The sequence below is a fragment of the Hemitrygon akajei genome, chromosome 5 (assembly GCF_048418815.1).
Source record: "Hemitrygon akajei chromosome 5, sHemAka1.3, whole genome shotgun sequence".
Lineage (NCBI taxonomy): Eukaryota > Metazoa > Chordata > Chondrichthyes > Myliobatiformes > Dasyatidae > Hemitrygon > Hemitrygon akajei.
The window spans coordinates 124,245,621-124,262,996 of NC_133128.1; the positions used below are offsets into that span (position 1 = coordinate 124,245,621).

General features: G+C 40.4%; 1 protein-coding gene across 7 annotated transcripts in view; it reads right to left on the bottom strand.

Moving 5' to 3' along the window:
- Window positions 1-17,376, bottom strand: part of pcnt (pericentrin) — a 215,085-nt gene that overhangs the window by 72,244 nt on the left and 125,465 nt on the right. For 4 of the 7 annotated variants that reach the window (XM_073046379.1, XM_073046380.1, XM_073046378.1 and 1 more), the window contains 5 exons: window positions 16,976-17,208; window positions 8,746-8,865; window positions 8,602-8,622; window positions 7,221-7,349; window positions 1,122-1,358 (listed from right to left, as the gene is read on the bottom strand). In XM_073046379.1, coding sequence (XP_072902480.1) covers window positions 1,122-1,358; window positions 7,221-7,349; window positions 8,602-8,622; window positions 8,746-8,865; window positions 16,976-17,208 — 740 coding nt within the window. The remainder of the gene's footprint in view (window positions 1-1,121; window positions 1,359-7,220; window positions 7,350-8,601; window positions 8,623-8,745; window positions 8,866-16,975; window positions 17,209-17,376) is intronic. The other 3 variants (XM_073046383.1, XM_073046381.1, XM_073046382.1) reach the window with 2 other exon arrangements.

Sequence of the window (17,376 nt, forward strand, 5' to 3'; positions counted from 1 at the left end):
TCAAAAATAATTTCATGATGATAAACCTGATTCTGATATGGACTGAGAGTAGAAATGGGGACAAGGAGAGGGGAGGCATTGTTGCAAAAAGGGGAAGGAAGATGGGAAGCGCCAAAGGGACATCCTGTAAAGATCAATAAACCAATTGTCTGTAATCAAACGTCCTTGCCTGGTGTCTCAGGGCTGGGTCTGTCTACACCTGTGCCGCCCCCTCACGCCACACTCCTCCTCTGCCACCTGCCCCATACCCTTCCTGCAGTGCTCCACCATCACCAGATCCAACATCCTTTACTCCCACTAGATTTACAAACTCGCTCCCTGCTCCACGTTGACTAACACAGTACTGTGCAAAAGTCTGAGGCACCATAGCTCCAAGATGTGCCTTAAAGACTTGCACAGTACTCTAGGCAGAGGGGAGGCAGTGTTGAGGAGGCAGGAAGTCTGCAGAAGGGCTCAGAGACAGATTAGGAGAATGGGCAAAGAAGTGGCAGATGGAATACAGTGTGGGGAAATGTACGATCATGCACTTTGGTCGAAGGAATAAAGCCATTGACTATTTTCTAAATGGAGATGCAAAGGGACTTCAGAGACCTAGTACGGGATTCCCTTAAAGTTAACTTCAGGTTGAGTTGGTAAGTAAGGAAAGCAAATGCAATGTTAGCATTCATTTCGAGAGCACTTAGCCTCATGACACTCAGAGCTTTAAACTCTTTGAAAGGACCCACACCATCTGGGACATGTCCTCTTTGAGTTACTACCATCAGGGAAAAAGTAAGGTATAGGAATCTGAAGACCTACATGCACCAATTTAAGAACAGCTTCTTTCCCTTTTAACAACAGTTTTCTGACGAGTCTACGAACATGTTGACACTACTTAATTATTCCTTCTTTGGCATTATTTATTTTGTAATTTATAGTAACTTTTTGCACTCTTCTGCTGCTGCAAAACAAATTTCCTGACCTACAAGTCACTGATAATTAACCTGATCCTGATTGTCATGAGGAGAAAGGATATCAGCTTTTCTCCTCCACAGAATTTCCTCACTACCAAACTGAGCAAACGTTCGCCCTATTGTGCTGGAGTGCATCTTTGAAAAGATACAATTGCTGAAGCAGATTACCTGTGATAGTTCTTCCTCTTTTCGCCTCATTTTCTGGATCTCTTGCTCAAGTTGAACAATTCGCTTTTCTGAATCAGCATGTGATAATGCTGCCTCCTCAAGCTCTTTGATCTGTGCTTCCAATTTGGTTATTTCTTCACTTTGTTCCTGCATTTCTTGCTCGAGACGTTCCTTAGTCAGCAAAAGTACACTATAGTCATCAGTCTTTGATCGAATTTGTGCCTCCATGGTTTCCAGCTTAAGAGGAAAATGCACAGGTACATAAATGCTGAGTGTAAGCAGAGTTCTTACAATATTTCACATTGGTTGGGGAAGTCTTCTTGAAGCTCAACAACTACACAAACTTTGTTCATTGCATTACTTACATTAGAAATGGCTCTGCGCAAGTAGTACAATTCAGCACTTAATGGAGAAGTTAATTTGGTTAATTAACCTACTGGTTAGCAAGATTTGGAAGGATTAATAACATATAGCTACTACAAAATTCCTAGATTTCTAGATTGTGAATCTTGAAAGTAGAAACCCTACCCATAATTTTGCCACTTGGAGGAACAAGTCAACTTAAAATTGAGAACATGAGAGAATGACTTGCAACATTCCAATCAAAACAGTGAATGCAAATGATTCGATTGCGCTGCTGTTGGGAGCTGCTATGGATATGATGGGCTAAAAGTCCTGTATTGTAATAAGAATCACATTATCTTGCATTGAAAATATTTCATCGTTGCTTCATTGCTGCTATACCTCAACACGGGCAGATTCAATTTAACAGCTCTACAAATAAAAGCATTATTAGACAGAATGCAACAGTTCAAGTAGATCACTTCAAGGAGAATTTGATGATTATCATATCATCCAAACGAATTAAAGTAAAAGAAAAAAAGAGTACTAGCAGATACCAGCTTTGAATAATTGACTAACCAAATGGTGTAGTCTTGAATGGAATATCTGCTTGGACTTCAAAAATATCAACAAATAGTTTTTATCCCTAAACCCTTTTCACTTATGCAGGCAACTTACTTCAAAACCCCACAATAAATATATTCAACCTTGAGCTAATGCACTGTCAAAGTGCAGAAAAAAAAATAAAACCAGGGAGGTTTGTAAATTACATTATTTTTTGTTTCAGAGTAACCACATCATTACATCTCACAAAACTGAAAGCAAAAAGCTGCAAATGTTGAAGACCTAAAATAAAAATAGACGTTCAGAAGTGTTCTGATGATGGGTCACTGAACTGAAACATCACTTTGTTCTTCAGTTCCTCTGTTCATTCAGTCTTTTGTGTCTTGTATAAATCTTTGAAAGCTATTATCTCCTTCACAGCACAAGCCAAGCAGCATAAATGACAAATGAGCTCAATGCCTTTTATGATCACTTTAACTGCCAGAACATGGAAGCACTGTCATGAACCACCACAACTCCCAGTGACGCTGTGATTTCACCTCTTTGGCCGGCTATTGTGCCGGTAGTCTATCGCCCAGAAGCACTTACATCCACTGTAATGAAGTGCTTTGAGTGGTTGGTCATGAAGCATATCAACTTCTGCCTGAGGAGTGACTGGATCTGCCTAAATTTGCCTAGCGTCACAACAGATCAACAGGAGATGTCATTTCATTGGTTCTTCATTCAGCTCTGGAACATCTGCCTGGTGAATATGCATACATCAGAATGCTCTTCATTTACTATAAGTCAGCATTTAATACCATCATCCCCTCAAAACTAATCACTAAGTCCATACAAACTTCAGTAGGGATTAGTGGCAACATCTCCTCCACAATCACCATCAGCACAGGAACACCACAAGGCTGTGGGCTTAGCCTCTGCTTTACACGCTTTATATCTATGTTTGTGTGGTTATGTATAGCTCTCATGCCTTAATTAAGTTTGCCTATGACGCTACTATTGTTGGCTGAATCAAAGGTGCCTACAAACTGGCATGTAGGAGGGAGATTGGAAATCTATTTGCATGGTGCCACTAGCAATCAGCTTCAGCAGAACAACAGGAGGAAGAAACTGGAGGGCCATGACCTGGTCCTCATTACAGCGCATCATCTCAAACTTTGACAAAAGTCTATAGATGCATAGTCGAGTGTATTCTAACCGGTTTGGCAGGGGGACATGAACCGGAGGACAGGCTGAAGAAGGGGCAGTTGACAGATAAGTAAATGTGGTGAGTAATGAGACTATGAGGAAAGACAGGCAGATGATAGGGCAAAATTGCAGTTAGTGGGATGAAGTGTAATATACATCTAAAAAAACTTTCCGTATCCTCTTTTGTGTTATTGTTTAGCTTACTTTCATATTTGATCTTGCCTCTCCTTATGGCTTTTTTAGTTGCCTTCTGTTAGCTTTTAAAAGCTTCCCAATCTTCTACCTTAGGGTTAGTGCTAGTTATCAATCAGTCAACTGAAATAGCTTTACACTATATACTTTAGAAAGCAAACTTAAATGCTTTTAACCAAGCTCTTGAAGATTTATAGTTCCAAGTCTATACATTTAAGACTGTTCTACTGCCCCAGAAAGAAACTAACAAGATTGCATAGCTGTATAAATACCCAGTACTTGTCACTGTGTATCCTAGGACTGGGAAAAATTGCAGGAGCCTTGGCAGAGATATTTATGTCAAGGTTAGCCAGAGGTGATGTATCAGATTACTAATATTATGCCTTATTTAAGAAGAACTGCAAGAGGAAGCCAGAGAACTTCAGGTTGGTATGCCAGAAATAATTTGGGGGAAAAGGCAAGAACTGATTAGGGATAGTCAGTATGGCTCTATGTGTGGAGAATTCAGGTCTCAAGAATTTGACGGAATTATCTTGAAGGTGTGACCAGCAAATTAACGAGATTGGTAGATTTTTGTCTATATTGGCTTTTGACAGGATCCTGCATTGTAGGATGAGCCAGGTAAGAACACATGGGATCCAGGATGAGCTGGACAAACGGGCACAAAGTTAACTTGGTGGTAGAAATCTGAAGGTGGTAGTGAAGGGTTGTTTTTCGGATTGGAGTCCTGTGGCCAGTGGTGTACCAGTGCTGGGCCTATGCTGCATATCAGCTTTTATAATAATTTGGATGAGAATGAAGTTTGTAGATGACCAAAACTGGAGGTATGGAGGACAGTGAAGAAGGTTATTCAAGGATCTAGATCAGCTGGGACAGTGGGTCAAGGACTGGCAGATGAAATTTAACAAGTTAGTGCAAAGTGTTGTAACTTATCCATATAATCGTTTACAGAGAAACTTGGTTACAATAATGGGCAGGGGCTTTTGGAAAATTTCAAGAAGCAAAACTCTTGTGATTGATCCAGTTAGAAAAACGGTAACAAGAATTATCCAAAAAAAAGCTGCATATGTTTTGAGTGAGAAGGGGTTTTGTGATTAGCAATGGATAGAAAAAGCTCAGTCAGTATTAGCCCTATTAAACCCATCACTGCAAGCCGAAATAGGTTTAAGCAAACCATCTTCCCCCAAAAGGCATTGTCAAAGTACCTGGGCTAGATTACAGTGAAGATATCCACTCAGTGGCCACTTTATTAGGTGCACCTGCTCATTAATACAAATAACTAATCAGCCAATCACGTGGCAGCATCTCATTGCATTAAAGCATGTGGACATGGTCAAGAGGTTGTTTTGTTATGCAGACCAAACATCAGAATAAGGTGGTTCGAGTATCTCAAAAACTGCTGATCTCCTGGGATTTTCACACACAACAGTCTCTGGAGTTTACAGAGAATGGTGCAAAAACAAAAACCATCCAGTGAGAAGCAGTGGGCAAGAACACTTGTTAATGAGAGGTCAGAGAAGGTGTCAGTGACCAATGGCAGACAACTCACAAAACTACTAGATATTCAGGTAGGTATACTTTTTCTGAACTGTGATCGCTGCAGTCTTCAGCCTGTAATTGCCCTTTCAAGGATGCACTTTTTAACTGACTAAGCGATCTGGTGCTTTTACAATCTCCTAGCGTATGTGGCAAACTAGACTCTCGAGAGCACAGATACGGGAAGATGAACATGTAGTCAGCTCCATTACTCCGCACTGATTGAAAAGTTGAGCAAGATTAGAATCAAGAAGTCCGAGAACAGAAAACAAACAGGTGTTCAGCGCTATCTGCCTGCATTTGACTGGTCTCTTTTTCGCATCACTATTGGGCAGGAGGTGCAGAAACCTTGGGTCCCACACTGCCAGATTCCAGGGCAGCTATTGCCCTGTAGCCATCAGACTCCTGAGCGGGCTCCAGCCGCCTCTACGCCAAACGGGCTGCACCTGCCTCTTTCAGCCGTGGAGCCACTTTCAGGGACTCTCCAGTTCATGCTCCATGTGTTTTTGTTTACTTTTTTAAAAATTACTTGTGCAGTTTGATCAAGGCACCAAGGCTCACCTCACTACTCCGTGAGGTTTACTCACCTCAGAGCTGAACTGACTCTGCAAATGTGGCCTGCAACCATCAGCACTGAACTGGCTCCATGGATACGGCCTACAGACATTGACCTCTTGGGCTGGCTTCACTCCCTCAGCACTGAACTGGCTCCATAGGTACGGCCTACAGACATTGACCTCTTGGGCCAGCTTCACTCCCTCAGCACTGAACTGGCTCCATAGGTACGGCCTACAGACATTGACCTCTTGGGCTGGCTTCACTCCCTCAGCACTGAACTGGCTCCATGGATACGGCCTACAGACATTGACCTCTTGGGCTGGCTTCACTCCCTCAGCACTGAACTGGCTCCATAGGTACGGCCTACAGACATTGACCTCTTGGGCTGGCTTCACTCCCTCAGCACTGAACTGGCTCCATAGGTACGGCCTACAGACATTGACCTCTTGGGCCAGCTTCACTCCCTCAGCACTGAACTGGCTCCATAGGTACGGCCTACAGACATTGACCTCTTGGGCTGGCTTCACTCCCTCAGCACTGAACTGGCTCCATGGATACGGCCTACAGACATTGACCTCTTGGGCCAGCTTCACTCCCTCAGCACTGAACTGGCTCCGCAGCTGTGACTTCGCAGTTAATGCTTTGTGTATCTGCTTTGTCTATTTTTGCACAATTTGTTCTCTTCTTCCCACCCCCCCAACCCCACATACATTGGGTGTTTGACAACCTTTGTTGTGTGGGTTTTTTAAAAATCTGGGTTCTATTTTGATTCTTTGTTTGTGGCTGCCTGCAAGAAGACAAATCTCAAGGTATACAGTATGTATACAGTATACATACTTTAATAAATGTACTTTAAACTTCGAGAATATTCAGGCTGGTTCAAACTAACAGGAAAATGACAGTAACTCAAATAGCTATAGATTTCAACAGTGGTGTGCAGAGAAGTATCTCAGAATGCACAACAAGTTGAACCTTGAAGTGGTTGGGCTACGGCAGCAGAAGACCACAAACATACTCAGTGGCCACTTTATTAGATACAGGAGGTACCAAATGAAGTGGCCCCTGAGTATATATACCTCTAGACTGTTTTCTAAATACAGCTGGTCTAAGAACAGGTCACCTGCACAGTTAATATGAGCTTGTCACATCACTGCCTCTGCCACATACAAAGTTGATATTTATGAGACTATATATCCATTTAGTCAGCACTGTCACCAGGTATTCCTGCAGATCGCTCAGACTTCATTGTTCTTTATAAAGAAAAATGCTGTTAAAGAAACTGGCGCATGGAGCACTTTATCAACAATTTCATCAGCCAAAATTAAATAATCTGCACAAATCAAAAGCTGTGGGTTATAATCTTCAACATCCAGTGTATCTCTGCTTGAATTGACCTTATGACTACAGTGGATTCTGGTTAACTAGGGCACATTGGGACCAGTACATTTTGGTCCAATTAAACCTGTGCTCCAATTAGTTGAAGTTTCACGGAAATAGTTAAAAAGGCATTTAAAAAAAAAACAAATTGAGTAACAAATTATGTACTTAAATGAAATAGAGAACAAATTAGAACACTGCCAATGGTACTTCAGTACTATAAAATTGTATATCAGTTCCTCAGTTATTGATGGAATTCATCCAGCGCACACATGAATGAAGTCAATGCAGACACCTAGTGCAGATAATGGATTGTCTTCATAATGCTTTCGACAATTGTACCTCCAAATCACTGCAACATTCAAGATGACTGTTGATATCTTCAAATTCTTCATAGTTCCTAACTTGCTCAAGTAGTGAAACGGTTGCATTTTCACTCCCAACCGTCTCTGGCATTTCCAAGCCTGAATGCTTGAAACCACAGTGAGAAAAACAATTCTGAACTGTCTTATAGTGTACATCTTGCCAACTGTCAGTGACACAAATGCATGCCATTTTAAAACTGTTTGCTCTAAGCACATTGTAGTGTCTAATGGCCACACAAGCACACATGACCAACACTAGTTAGAACCTGTTCAGCAGATCTCCTGCCCCAATTAAGCTGCACAGTGTCCCAAATAAACAAAGAGAATCCCGGCTATCTTTCAATTAGTTTTTGGTCTTTAAGAGCTGTCCAAATAAGAGGTTGCTTTCATTAACCGATGGGATCCACTGCATTTGATTTTTTGGAAAAAATGTATGGAACACTTTTGATACATCCCATCTAAAAATCACTAGGACAAGGGCATTGATGAAGATGTTTTTACTGAAGGACCAATCCCATTTGATATCTGCAACTTTCTATTTAGAAGATTCTATAAACTAGATCAGCAGGAAACTTACTAGTAAATTTAGCTTTTAACCTGATCTTTTTCCTGTTATTTGATCAGTCATAATATCTTCCACGCCTTCCATCACAGCAATCCTTATGAAATGAGGTACTGCAGAACAATGTGCTGATTTAATACTTAACCAAAACCACAACACACTCATCTTACTTTTATCAATTTTCTTATGACATGGAAGGAAGATGTTCAGCCCAGCAAGTCTATGCTGGCCCATCACTCGGATTTCTTCACACAACTTATTCTCTTTTATATGTCTACTGATTGCTGTCCCCCAAACTATGCCACTTAAACTTTGGGTAGTATAAAGGGGCCAATTAAGCAACCAACCAGGACATTAATGGGATGTGGAAGGAAGCTACAACTCCTGGGGAAAAGCACAGTTACAAAAACTACCAATTCTACAAATTCTGTACCAGAAGTCTGGTTCAACCCATGGTTACTGAAGATGAGGGACAATAGTATTAATTGCTTCATCACTTCAATACTACTTAATTCAGTTCTACTTCTATTCTAGATCAATTATCACTCAAGTTCTTACTGCAAATTTTTAAAAACTTCACTACTTTCTCAAAAACTTCAGAATTACCAAAGCAGGTCACGACTATTAGCATAAAGACTATTCAAAGCATTTGAAATCTAGGTGAAGGATTTAAAAGCAATCTTTGTTACAAGAGAAACTAGATGCATCAGAAGGTAGAAATGCCAGTGGAAAGTAATTAGGAGCAAAGCAGCATGCAGCCAGGTTGTTACTGAACAAAGGCAACATTTACTCATACCTGAAGGCTCAAATAATCATTCTATAATATCCATGTTTCAGGTTTGGAGGGGTTGTGGGAGAAGAAAGAAAATTTCTGTTTAGAAATGGGAATAGGGTTTCTGAATTAGAATATACAGAATGTAATTTGAAGTGGCAGACATACCTTAGAAACGGTAAATTCACCAACTCCTTGTGATTTTAATCCTTGTTTTAACTGCATTTCCAGATTTTCTATTTCCTGCTGGAATTCATCTCGTTCGTGTTCACGCTCGACTGCTTGCTCCTGAGTGAAAAAGACAGTGAAAAAGATTTTGTAAAATTTATATTCTGCTCATCTTTTGATCCATTATTGATGAGAATAGGCAGAACAAATACTATTGTTGATCACAATGGGCATCAGGGATTGCAAAATGAGAGGAAAATAATGTTGTTAAATCCAGGTTTGGCATGGCCTGCAATGAGTGAAATTTAATCTAGTTAAAACAAGCATAATTTTTATATAAAACTGCTGGAGGAACTCAGCAAGTCAGGCAGCATATATGGAAAGAAATAAAGGGTTAACGTTTCGGGCAGAGACCCTTCATCAGGACTGGAAAGGAAGTAGTATGTGCTACTCAGAACTTCCAGCATCTGCATAGTCTCTGGTGTTTAGAATTTTTATAAGGCTTCTTAAAGTAGATACCTATTCAAAGGACAATAGCTTATGCAAAACTTGATTGTATATTACTAATTACTGAACCATTTCAGAAAAGTATGTGAAGAAAGCCATCATCAAAATTATAAAGTAAGATGATACACAAGGCAGAAGAATTTTCAACATGAGTATCAAATTGTCTGGTATCAGATGGATATTTTAGGAAATTGTTTGCAGCTTATTGGCAGAACATTTTTTGTGAACAATACTACTCTGGGTTCAACTCTTTATCTGACACTTAATTATTACCTTGGTTTGCATCCTTAAAGTGTAGATGAGATATACCCTGTCAAAGATGCTGGACAAGATGGTCACCACTGGATGCACCCTTGAGTTATTTTAATTTTAATTCTCCAACTGTGAATGTTTCATGTCTAACGAGACACAACTTTCAATTTAGAGTGAGGTATTTTGTAGGACCGTAAGATACAGGAGCAGAATTAGTCTATCGAGTCTGCTCCACCATTTCATCAGGCTAATCCAATTTTCCTCTCGGCCCCAATCTCCTGCCTTCTCCCTGCATCCCTTCAAAACCTGACCAATCAAGAATCTATTAACCTCTCCCTTAAATACACATAAAGACCTGGCCTCCACAGCTGCCTGTGGCAAAGAATTCCACACATTCACCACCATCTGGCTAAAGAAATTCCACCGCCTCTCCATTCTAAAAGGATGCCCCACTAAGCTGAGGTTGGTCTTAGACTCTCCCACCACAGGAAACATCCCCTCCACACATCCACTTGAATTCTATCAAGGCTTTTCACCATTTGATAGGATTCAATGAGGTCACCCCTCGTTCTTCTGAATTCTAGTGAATACAAGCCCGGAGCCATCAAACGCTCTTCATGACAAACTATTCAAATCTGGAATCATTTTCATGAACCTCCTTTGAGCCTCTGCAGCTTCAGCACATCCTTTCTAAGATGAGGGGCCCAAACCTGCTCACAATATTCCAAGTGGGGCCTCACCAGTGCTTTATAAAGTTTCGACATTACATCCTTGCTTTTATATACAATAAAAGGAATCAAGAGGCAAACAATATGGAGAGCCACGACAGCTGAAGACTCGTTAACAATTCAGACGCCAAATACACGTTCAGTGAAATGTAGGCTAACTGATCTATTTATTATGTCTTTGCCACACAACTCTGCTTTACTTCTGAAACAGTTTGAAATCATTCATCCTTCAGACCCTATCCTCAGGAGACACAAGAGATTGTAGATGTTGGAATCTGGAGCAAAAGCTGTCTGAACTCATTGGGTCAAATAACAACTGTGGAGGCATTAGAACATGTTGACATTTCCGTTCAAAACTATGCATGTCCCAATCCTGCTGAGTTCTTCCAGAGTTTATCTTTTTCCCTCTTTAATTATATTACCCTACCAGCACCAGTTCAGATAATAGCCGATTCCAATCAGCAATTTAACAAAATCCCAAAATGATTAATTTAGGATAAATCCAGAGACTTCAAACATATGGTTTGGACTTCCAGCAGTGGTCTGTTATTATGGGGGAAATCCTTACCCGACACACCCAGATTGATGCACGGAGGAAATTAGCGTAACAGGCAGAATAATGCTGGAAGTTTTGTTTAAATCACTATTTAATGATTTGTGATTAGAATTGGAAACAGTTTCAAAATTTGCATTTGATACAAGATGTTAGTAGGGTGGATGTGATGCTTTGAGACGAGTAAAGGATTACTGCAACAAAACTGAGCCTCATTGATAAATGCATAACAGAGATAGCAAATGATTTTCAGCACCGGAAATATGGAGCGGTTTAGCTTGGACAAGAGGAATGCCTCAACAGCCTTGGATCCAGGTCATGGGTACCATGTGTGCAGGCTGCAGCTTCTTCCCATGACCCTATGGACTTTCCATGGGTGCTTTGGCTTTCTCCAGATATTGCTGGTGGGGAGGTTAACTAGCTACTCTCAACTTCCATCGGTGTAAATGAGTGACAAAATAACCACAGGATTTAGCAGGGGAGATGATGGGATGTCAGTAAATAGAGAGACAAGAAGAATGGTGTAAATGTATGAAACGCGATGGGCTGAAGGGCCTGTTTCTGAGCTGTATGACTGACTAAATAAATAAATAAAGAGGCTCTATATTCTTTGGTAAAAAATGAGGTATGGAGAATTCAAAAACATAATAATTCTTGAACCAGAGGATGTGGACAAGATACCACACAAGTACTTTACATTGGTATTCTCAAAGGAAAAGCACAGTGGGATCAGCATAGGGTGTGCTGGTGAGTTTCAAAAGGCTCAATTGAGAACCAATAAAGTGGCTAACTTTCCAAGCCCTATAAGATCATTTGTAGGTTATTAAGAGAGCCAAGAGAGGACTTGATCAAGGTCTTTGTGTCCTCTCCAATCACAGGCGAGGACTGTTGCAGAATTCTGAGGAGGGAAAGTGGGGACAATTCAGGAAATTATACACTAGTAAGCTTCTACCAGACTCTTATTGCCAGTACAATCTTCCATGCGGTGGTGTGCTGGGGCAATGACATCAACATGGGTGATGCCAACAGGCTCAATAAACTGATTAGAAAGGCAGGCTCTGTTATCAGAGTCAAACTGGACACACTGGAGGCTGTTGTAGAACAAAGGACCCAACAGAAAATTCTGGCAATTCTGAACAATGTTTCTCACCCTCTGCATGCCACCTTGGCTGAACAGAGGAGCACTTTTAGTAACAGACTAAGACAACTGCGCTGCTTCAAAGAGCGCTATACGAGATCATTCTTACCCTCAGCCATTAGGCTCTATGATGAGTCAACCTATAGCTGGGGAAGTGATGACCCCTCCAATTAGCTGAGGTAACTTTTTTTTCCTCTTCTAATATTTGTATATCTGTTCAGTTATAATGCTACCGTGACAGTATAATTTCCTCTGGGATCAGTAGAATATCTATCAGTGGTAGGGAACCAACTGGAGAGGATTTTTAGGGATAGGATTTACACACTTGATTGAGTATATTGAAGTGATGATGAAGAGGACTGACGTTTACTTGATCTTTCATAACATATCTGACAAGGCCCCTTATTGAACACTAAAACACAATAGGATGTATGGGATTATGTGACTTGGTAGAACGGATTTAGAACTGGCCTGTCAAGACAGGGGATAGTAATGGAAGGGTGTTGTTCTGATTAGATGTCTGTGACCAGTGGTGTTCCTCAGGGATCAATGTTGGGAGCTCTGTTTGTGATACATAACTTTGACAAGTATTTACAAACCCCATTTCCAGAAAAGTTGGGATATTTTCCAAAATGCAATAAAAACAAAAATCTGTGATATGTTAATTCACGTGAACCTTTATTTAATTGACAAAAGTACAAAGAGATAATTTTCAATAGTTTTACTGACCAACTTAATTGTATTTTGTAAATATACACAAATTTAGAATTTGATGGCTGCAACACACTCAACAAAAGTTGGGACAGAGTTAAAATAAGATTGAAAAGTGCACGGAATATTCAAGTAACACCGGTTTGGAACACTCCACATTAAGCAGGCTAATTGCTAGCAGGAGAGGTATCATGACTGGGTATAAAAGTAGCGTCCATCAAAGGCTCAGTCTTTGCAAGCAAGGATGGATCGTGGCTCACCCCTTTGTGCCAAAATTCGTGAGAGAATTGTTAGTCAGTTCAAAAGGAACATTTCCCAACGCAAGATTGCAGAGAATTTAGTTCTTTCAACATCTACAGTACACAATATTGTGAAAAGATTCAGAGAATTCAGAGACATCTCAGTGTGTAAAGGGCAAGGTCGGAAACCACTGTTGAATGCACGTGATCTTTGAGCCCTCAGGCGGCACTGCCTAAGAAACCATCATGCTACTGTGAGAATTATAGCCACCCGGGCTCAGGAGTACTTTGGAAAACCATTGTCACTTAACACAGTCCGTCGCTGCATCCAGAAATGCAACTTGAAACTGTATTATGCAAGGAGGAAGCCATACATCAACTCTATGCAGAAATGCCGGCGAGTTCTCTGGGCCCGAGCTCATCTCAGATGGACCGAAAGACTGTGGAACCATGTGCTGTGGTCAGATGAGTCCACATTTCAGCTAGTTTTCGGAAAAACAGGCATCGAGTTCTCCGTGCCGAAGATGAAAACGACCATACTGATTGTTATCAGCGAAAGGTGCAAAAGCCAGCATCTGTGATGGTATGGGGGTGCATCAGTGCCCATGGCATGGGTGAGTTGCATGTATGTGAAGGTACCATTGACTCTGAGGCGTACATTAGGATTTTAGAGAGACATATGTTACCATCAAGGCGACGTCTCTTCCCGGGACGTCCATGCTTATTTCAGCAGGACAATGCCAGGGCTGCACGGGCTACAACAACATGGCTTTGTAGACACAGAGTGCGTGTGCTTGACTGGCCTGCTGCCAGTCCAGATCTATCTCCTATTGAAAATGTATGGCGCATCATGAAGAGGAGAATCAGACAACAGAGACCACGGACTGTTGAGCAGCTGAAGTCTTATATCAAGCAAGAATGGTCAAAATTTCCAATTGCAAATCTACTACAATTAGTATCCTCAGTTCCAAAACGATTAAAAAGTGTTATTAAAAGGAAAGTTAATGTAACACAACAGTAAACACGCCTCTGTCCCAACTTTTGTTGAGTGTGTTGCAGCTGTCAAATTCTAAATTTGTGTATATTTACAAAATACAATTAAGTTGGTCAGTAAAACTATTGAAAATCTTTTTTGTACTTTTGTCAGTTAAATAAAGGTTCACGTGAATTAACATATCAGATTTTTGTTTTTATTGCATTTTGGAAAATATCCCAACTTTTCTGGAAATGGGGTTTGTAGATAATTTGATCAGTATGATTGTAGACAACACATAAATTGGTGGAGCTGTGGATAGTGAAGAAGGTTGTCAAAGCATACAGCATGATATAGATTAGTTCCTGATAAGGGCAGAGAATGGCTGATGGGAGTTTAATTTGGACAATTTTGAGATGTTGTATTTTAGGACATCAAATGGAAGGGAAAAATTAAGAGCAGGACCTGGGGGAATTCTGATGTACAGTTTAATGCCCACGCCCAAAGTTCCCTGAAAGTGACACAAAAGTATATAGGTTGATAAATTGTTTGAAATGCTTGCCTTCATCAATCAGAAAGTTAGGATGCAGTGGTCACATTTGGAGTTTCATGTGCAATACTGGTTGTCACATTAGAAAGAGGATATGGAGACTTTGGAGAGGTTCACTGGGACGCTGCCTGAATTAGATAAGCTATAATGAGAGATTGGATAAACTTGGATTGTCTTCTCTGGTGCATCAGAGGCTGAGGGGGGTATCTGGTAGCTGTCTTTAAAATTATGAGCGATACAGAGAATCAGAGACTCCCCATCCCCCACAGCAGAAATATTAAATACGAAAGGGCATAGCTATTAAGATAAGAGCAGAACATTTAAAAGAGATGTGTGGGGCAAGTTTTTTTTTTAAATAGACTGGTAGGTACCTAGAATTAAGCTTCAGGGATAGTGGTAGAAACAGATACAAGAGTGGCATTTAGAGAGGCAGGATGGACTAACAACTTGTTATCACGGTCAGCACAGACACTGTAGGACAAAGGGCCTCTTCCTATGCTATACTGCTGAATGCTCTCTCTGCCATTTCCAGCACTTTAACTACACCCTTCAATTCTCTTAATATCGAAAAATCTATTGATCAGTTTCGAATGAACTCATTAATGAGTTTCCAGTGCAAAGAAATCCAAGAATGCTGAGAGAAGTTGTTTCACTTCACTCTTATTCACAAGGTGAGATCTCTGGTTCAGGACTCCTCAGCCTTGAAGAATATCTTCTGTGCATTCACCATTTAAAGAATTGCTAAATTTCAATGAGATCACCAGTTATTTTTCTAATAAGGATTGAATAATGGGCAAGCCTCAGCATTCTAAACCTGCCATTTAGGAACCAGTTTAGTGAATTTTCACTGCACTCTATGGCATAGAGCTGATCATGCAAAATAAGTAAAAAGGTAAACAGCTTAGTCATTATAACAGGACAGCCACAGCATTGTATCGTACAGGAAGGGTCTCTTTTGACTCATCTTGTCCTTGCTGACTATAATGTTTACCTATGACAATACAATTTGACAGCATTAGGACCACAATTCTTTACACTTTTCTGTCCACTCAAAAAGGCAACACCCATCATTGAGGACCCCAACCCCACCTTGGACATGCCTCCTCCTCACTGCTACCATCAAGAAGGCAGTACAGGAACCTGAAGACACTCACTCAACATTTTAGGAACAGCTTCTTCCCCTCCACCATCAGATTTCTCAATGGACAATGAACCCATGTACACTGCCTCACTATTTTTCCTCCATTTTTGCTCCGCTTTGGATTACTTATTTACCTCAATTTTTATATATGCTTCTTATTGTCATTTATAGGGATTTTTATGTATTGCAATCTATTGCAGCAACAAAACAACAAATTTCACGACATTAAGTGATATTAAACCTGATTTTGATTCTGATTCTTATATCTGCCCAGATGCTTTTTAAATGTCGTAACTGTATCTATCTCTGGCTGTTTGTTCAAGATAATCACCACCCATCACAAATGAAAATTTTACCCTTCAGATCTCCTGTAATTTCTTCCTTCTCACTTGTTAATCAAAAGTGATGTATTTATGGGGAGCTTGAATTCATTAGCTTATTATATGAATATCATGACAACTTTACTGAACCTCTCTGGTTTGCTTTCCTACTTAATTCTATTTGAAGATATCGCAGTATACTGGTTTCTTTACTTAAAATAGACAATTTTAATATTCAAAATGTTTTGGCAGTAGTTTCATCTCTCCATCAGAAAGTGGACTCAAACTATTGGATTTTCAGAGAGCTTCAAATTAGAGGGAGGTCTTTTTAGAATGGAGGTGAGGAGGAATTTCTTCAGCCAGAGTGGCGAATCTGTGGAATTCTTTGGAGGCCAGGTCTTTATGTATATTTAAGGCAGAAGTTGATAGATTTTGATTAGTCAGGGCATGAAGGGATATAAAAGGGGCTGAGAGGAAAATTGGATCAGCCATGATGGAATGGTGGAGCAGACTCGATGGGCTGAATAGCCTAATTCTGCTCATATATCTCATGGTCTGATCCACTGCAGTTTTGACACATTGTCAGGGACTACCATAGTTTGAGGCCTGGTGGTTCAGATAGATTTAACAGATGCTTCGATACAACAGAAGAATAAAGAGTATTTCTCGAAATGTAGTTGAGATTTATTTTAATATAATGCCACCAACAAATTAACTAACAAGCCGTTTTTCTCTCCTGAACTTCCACCTTTGAGTTTCCCTTCCTCTCTCAATACTGTGATTATGGTCCTTACACTATTCCAACAGTGTAATCTGGACAACTGACTTGGAACATCACAGCCCTCAGGAATCAACAATAAATTCAAATTTCAGCAAACCAAGTTTTCCAGTTTGCCTTAGAACCAGTCCTGACAAGGTAACACCAATCTCTCCACATTTTGGTTTCTGATTGTTCATTTCCTTTCTTTTCACATTGACCACAATGTCTTAATGATTTAAGAAACAAACTAACATGTTTCTCTTGTTGCAAAGCAAACTCTACGCCATTGCACTTAATACTGAATATGTAATCGAAATATGTTTAATAATTATCACAATTGACATCCACTTTTACTTACATCCATAAACTGTCGATAATTCTTCAGCTGCTTTTCCAGTGCCTGGACCTGCTGCTGCAAGTCGGTAACCTCCAGGTGCCATTTGTCAGCTAGCTCAATATTACGGCTGGTCTCTTCCTCCAACTCCACCTCCATCCTTTTTGTCCTCGATAGGAGATCAGCACGATCCTTGTCTGCCTGACACTGGATATCCAGCTTTTCCTTGGTCAAACGCTCCGTCTCCTCCAGTAATCCTGAACACAGCAAAAAATGGTGTTAGTGTAAGATACATGGGAACCAAATGGCAGCTATCCAAATCATCTTCTAAACTACAATGTGAAACTCTGGAAGTCACACTACAATAAAATTTGAATATTCATTCTGAATATTGCTTTATTAGTTTCATCCACAGCAGAGCACTA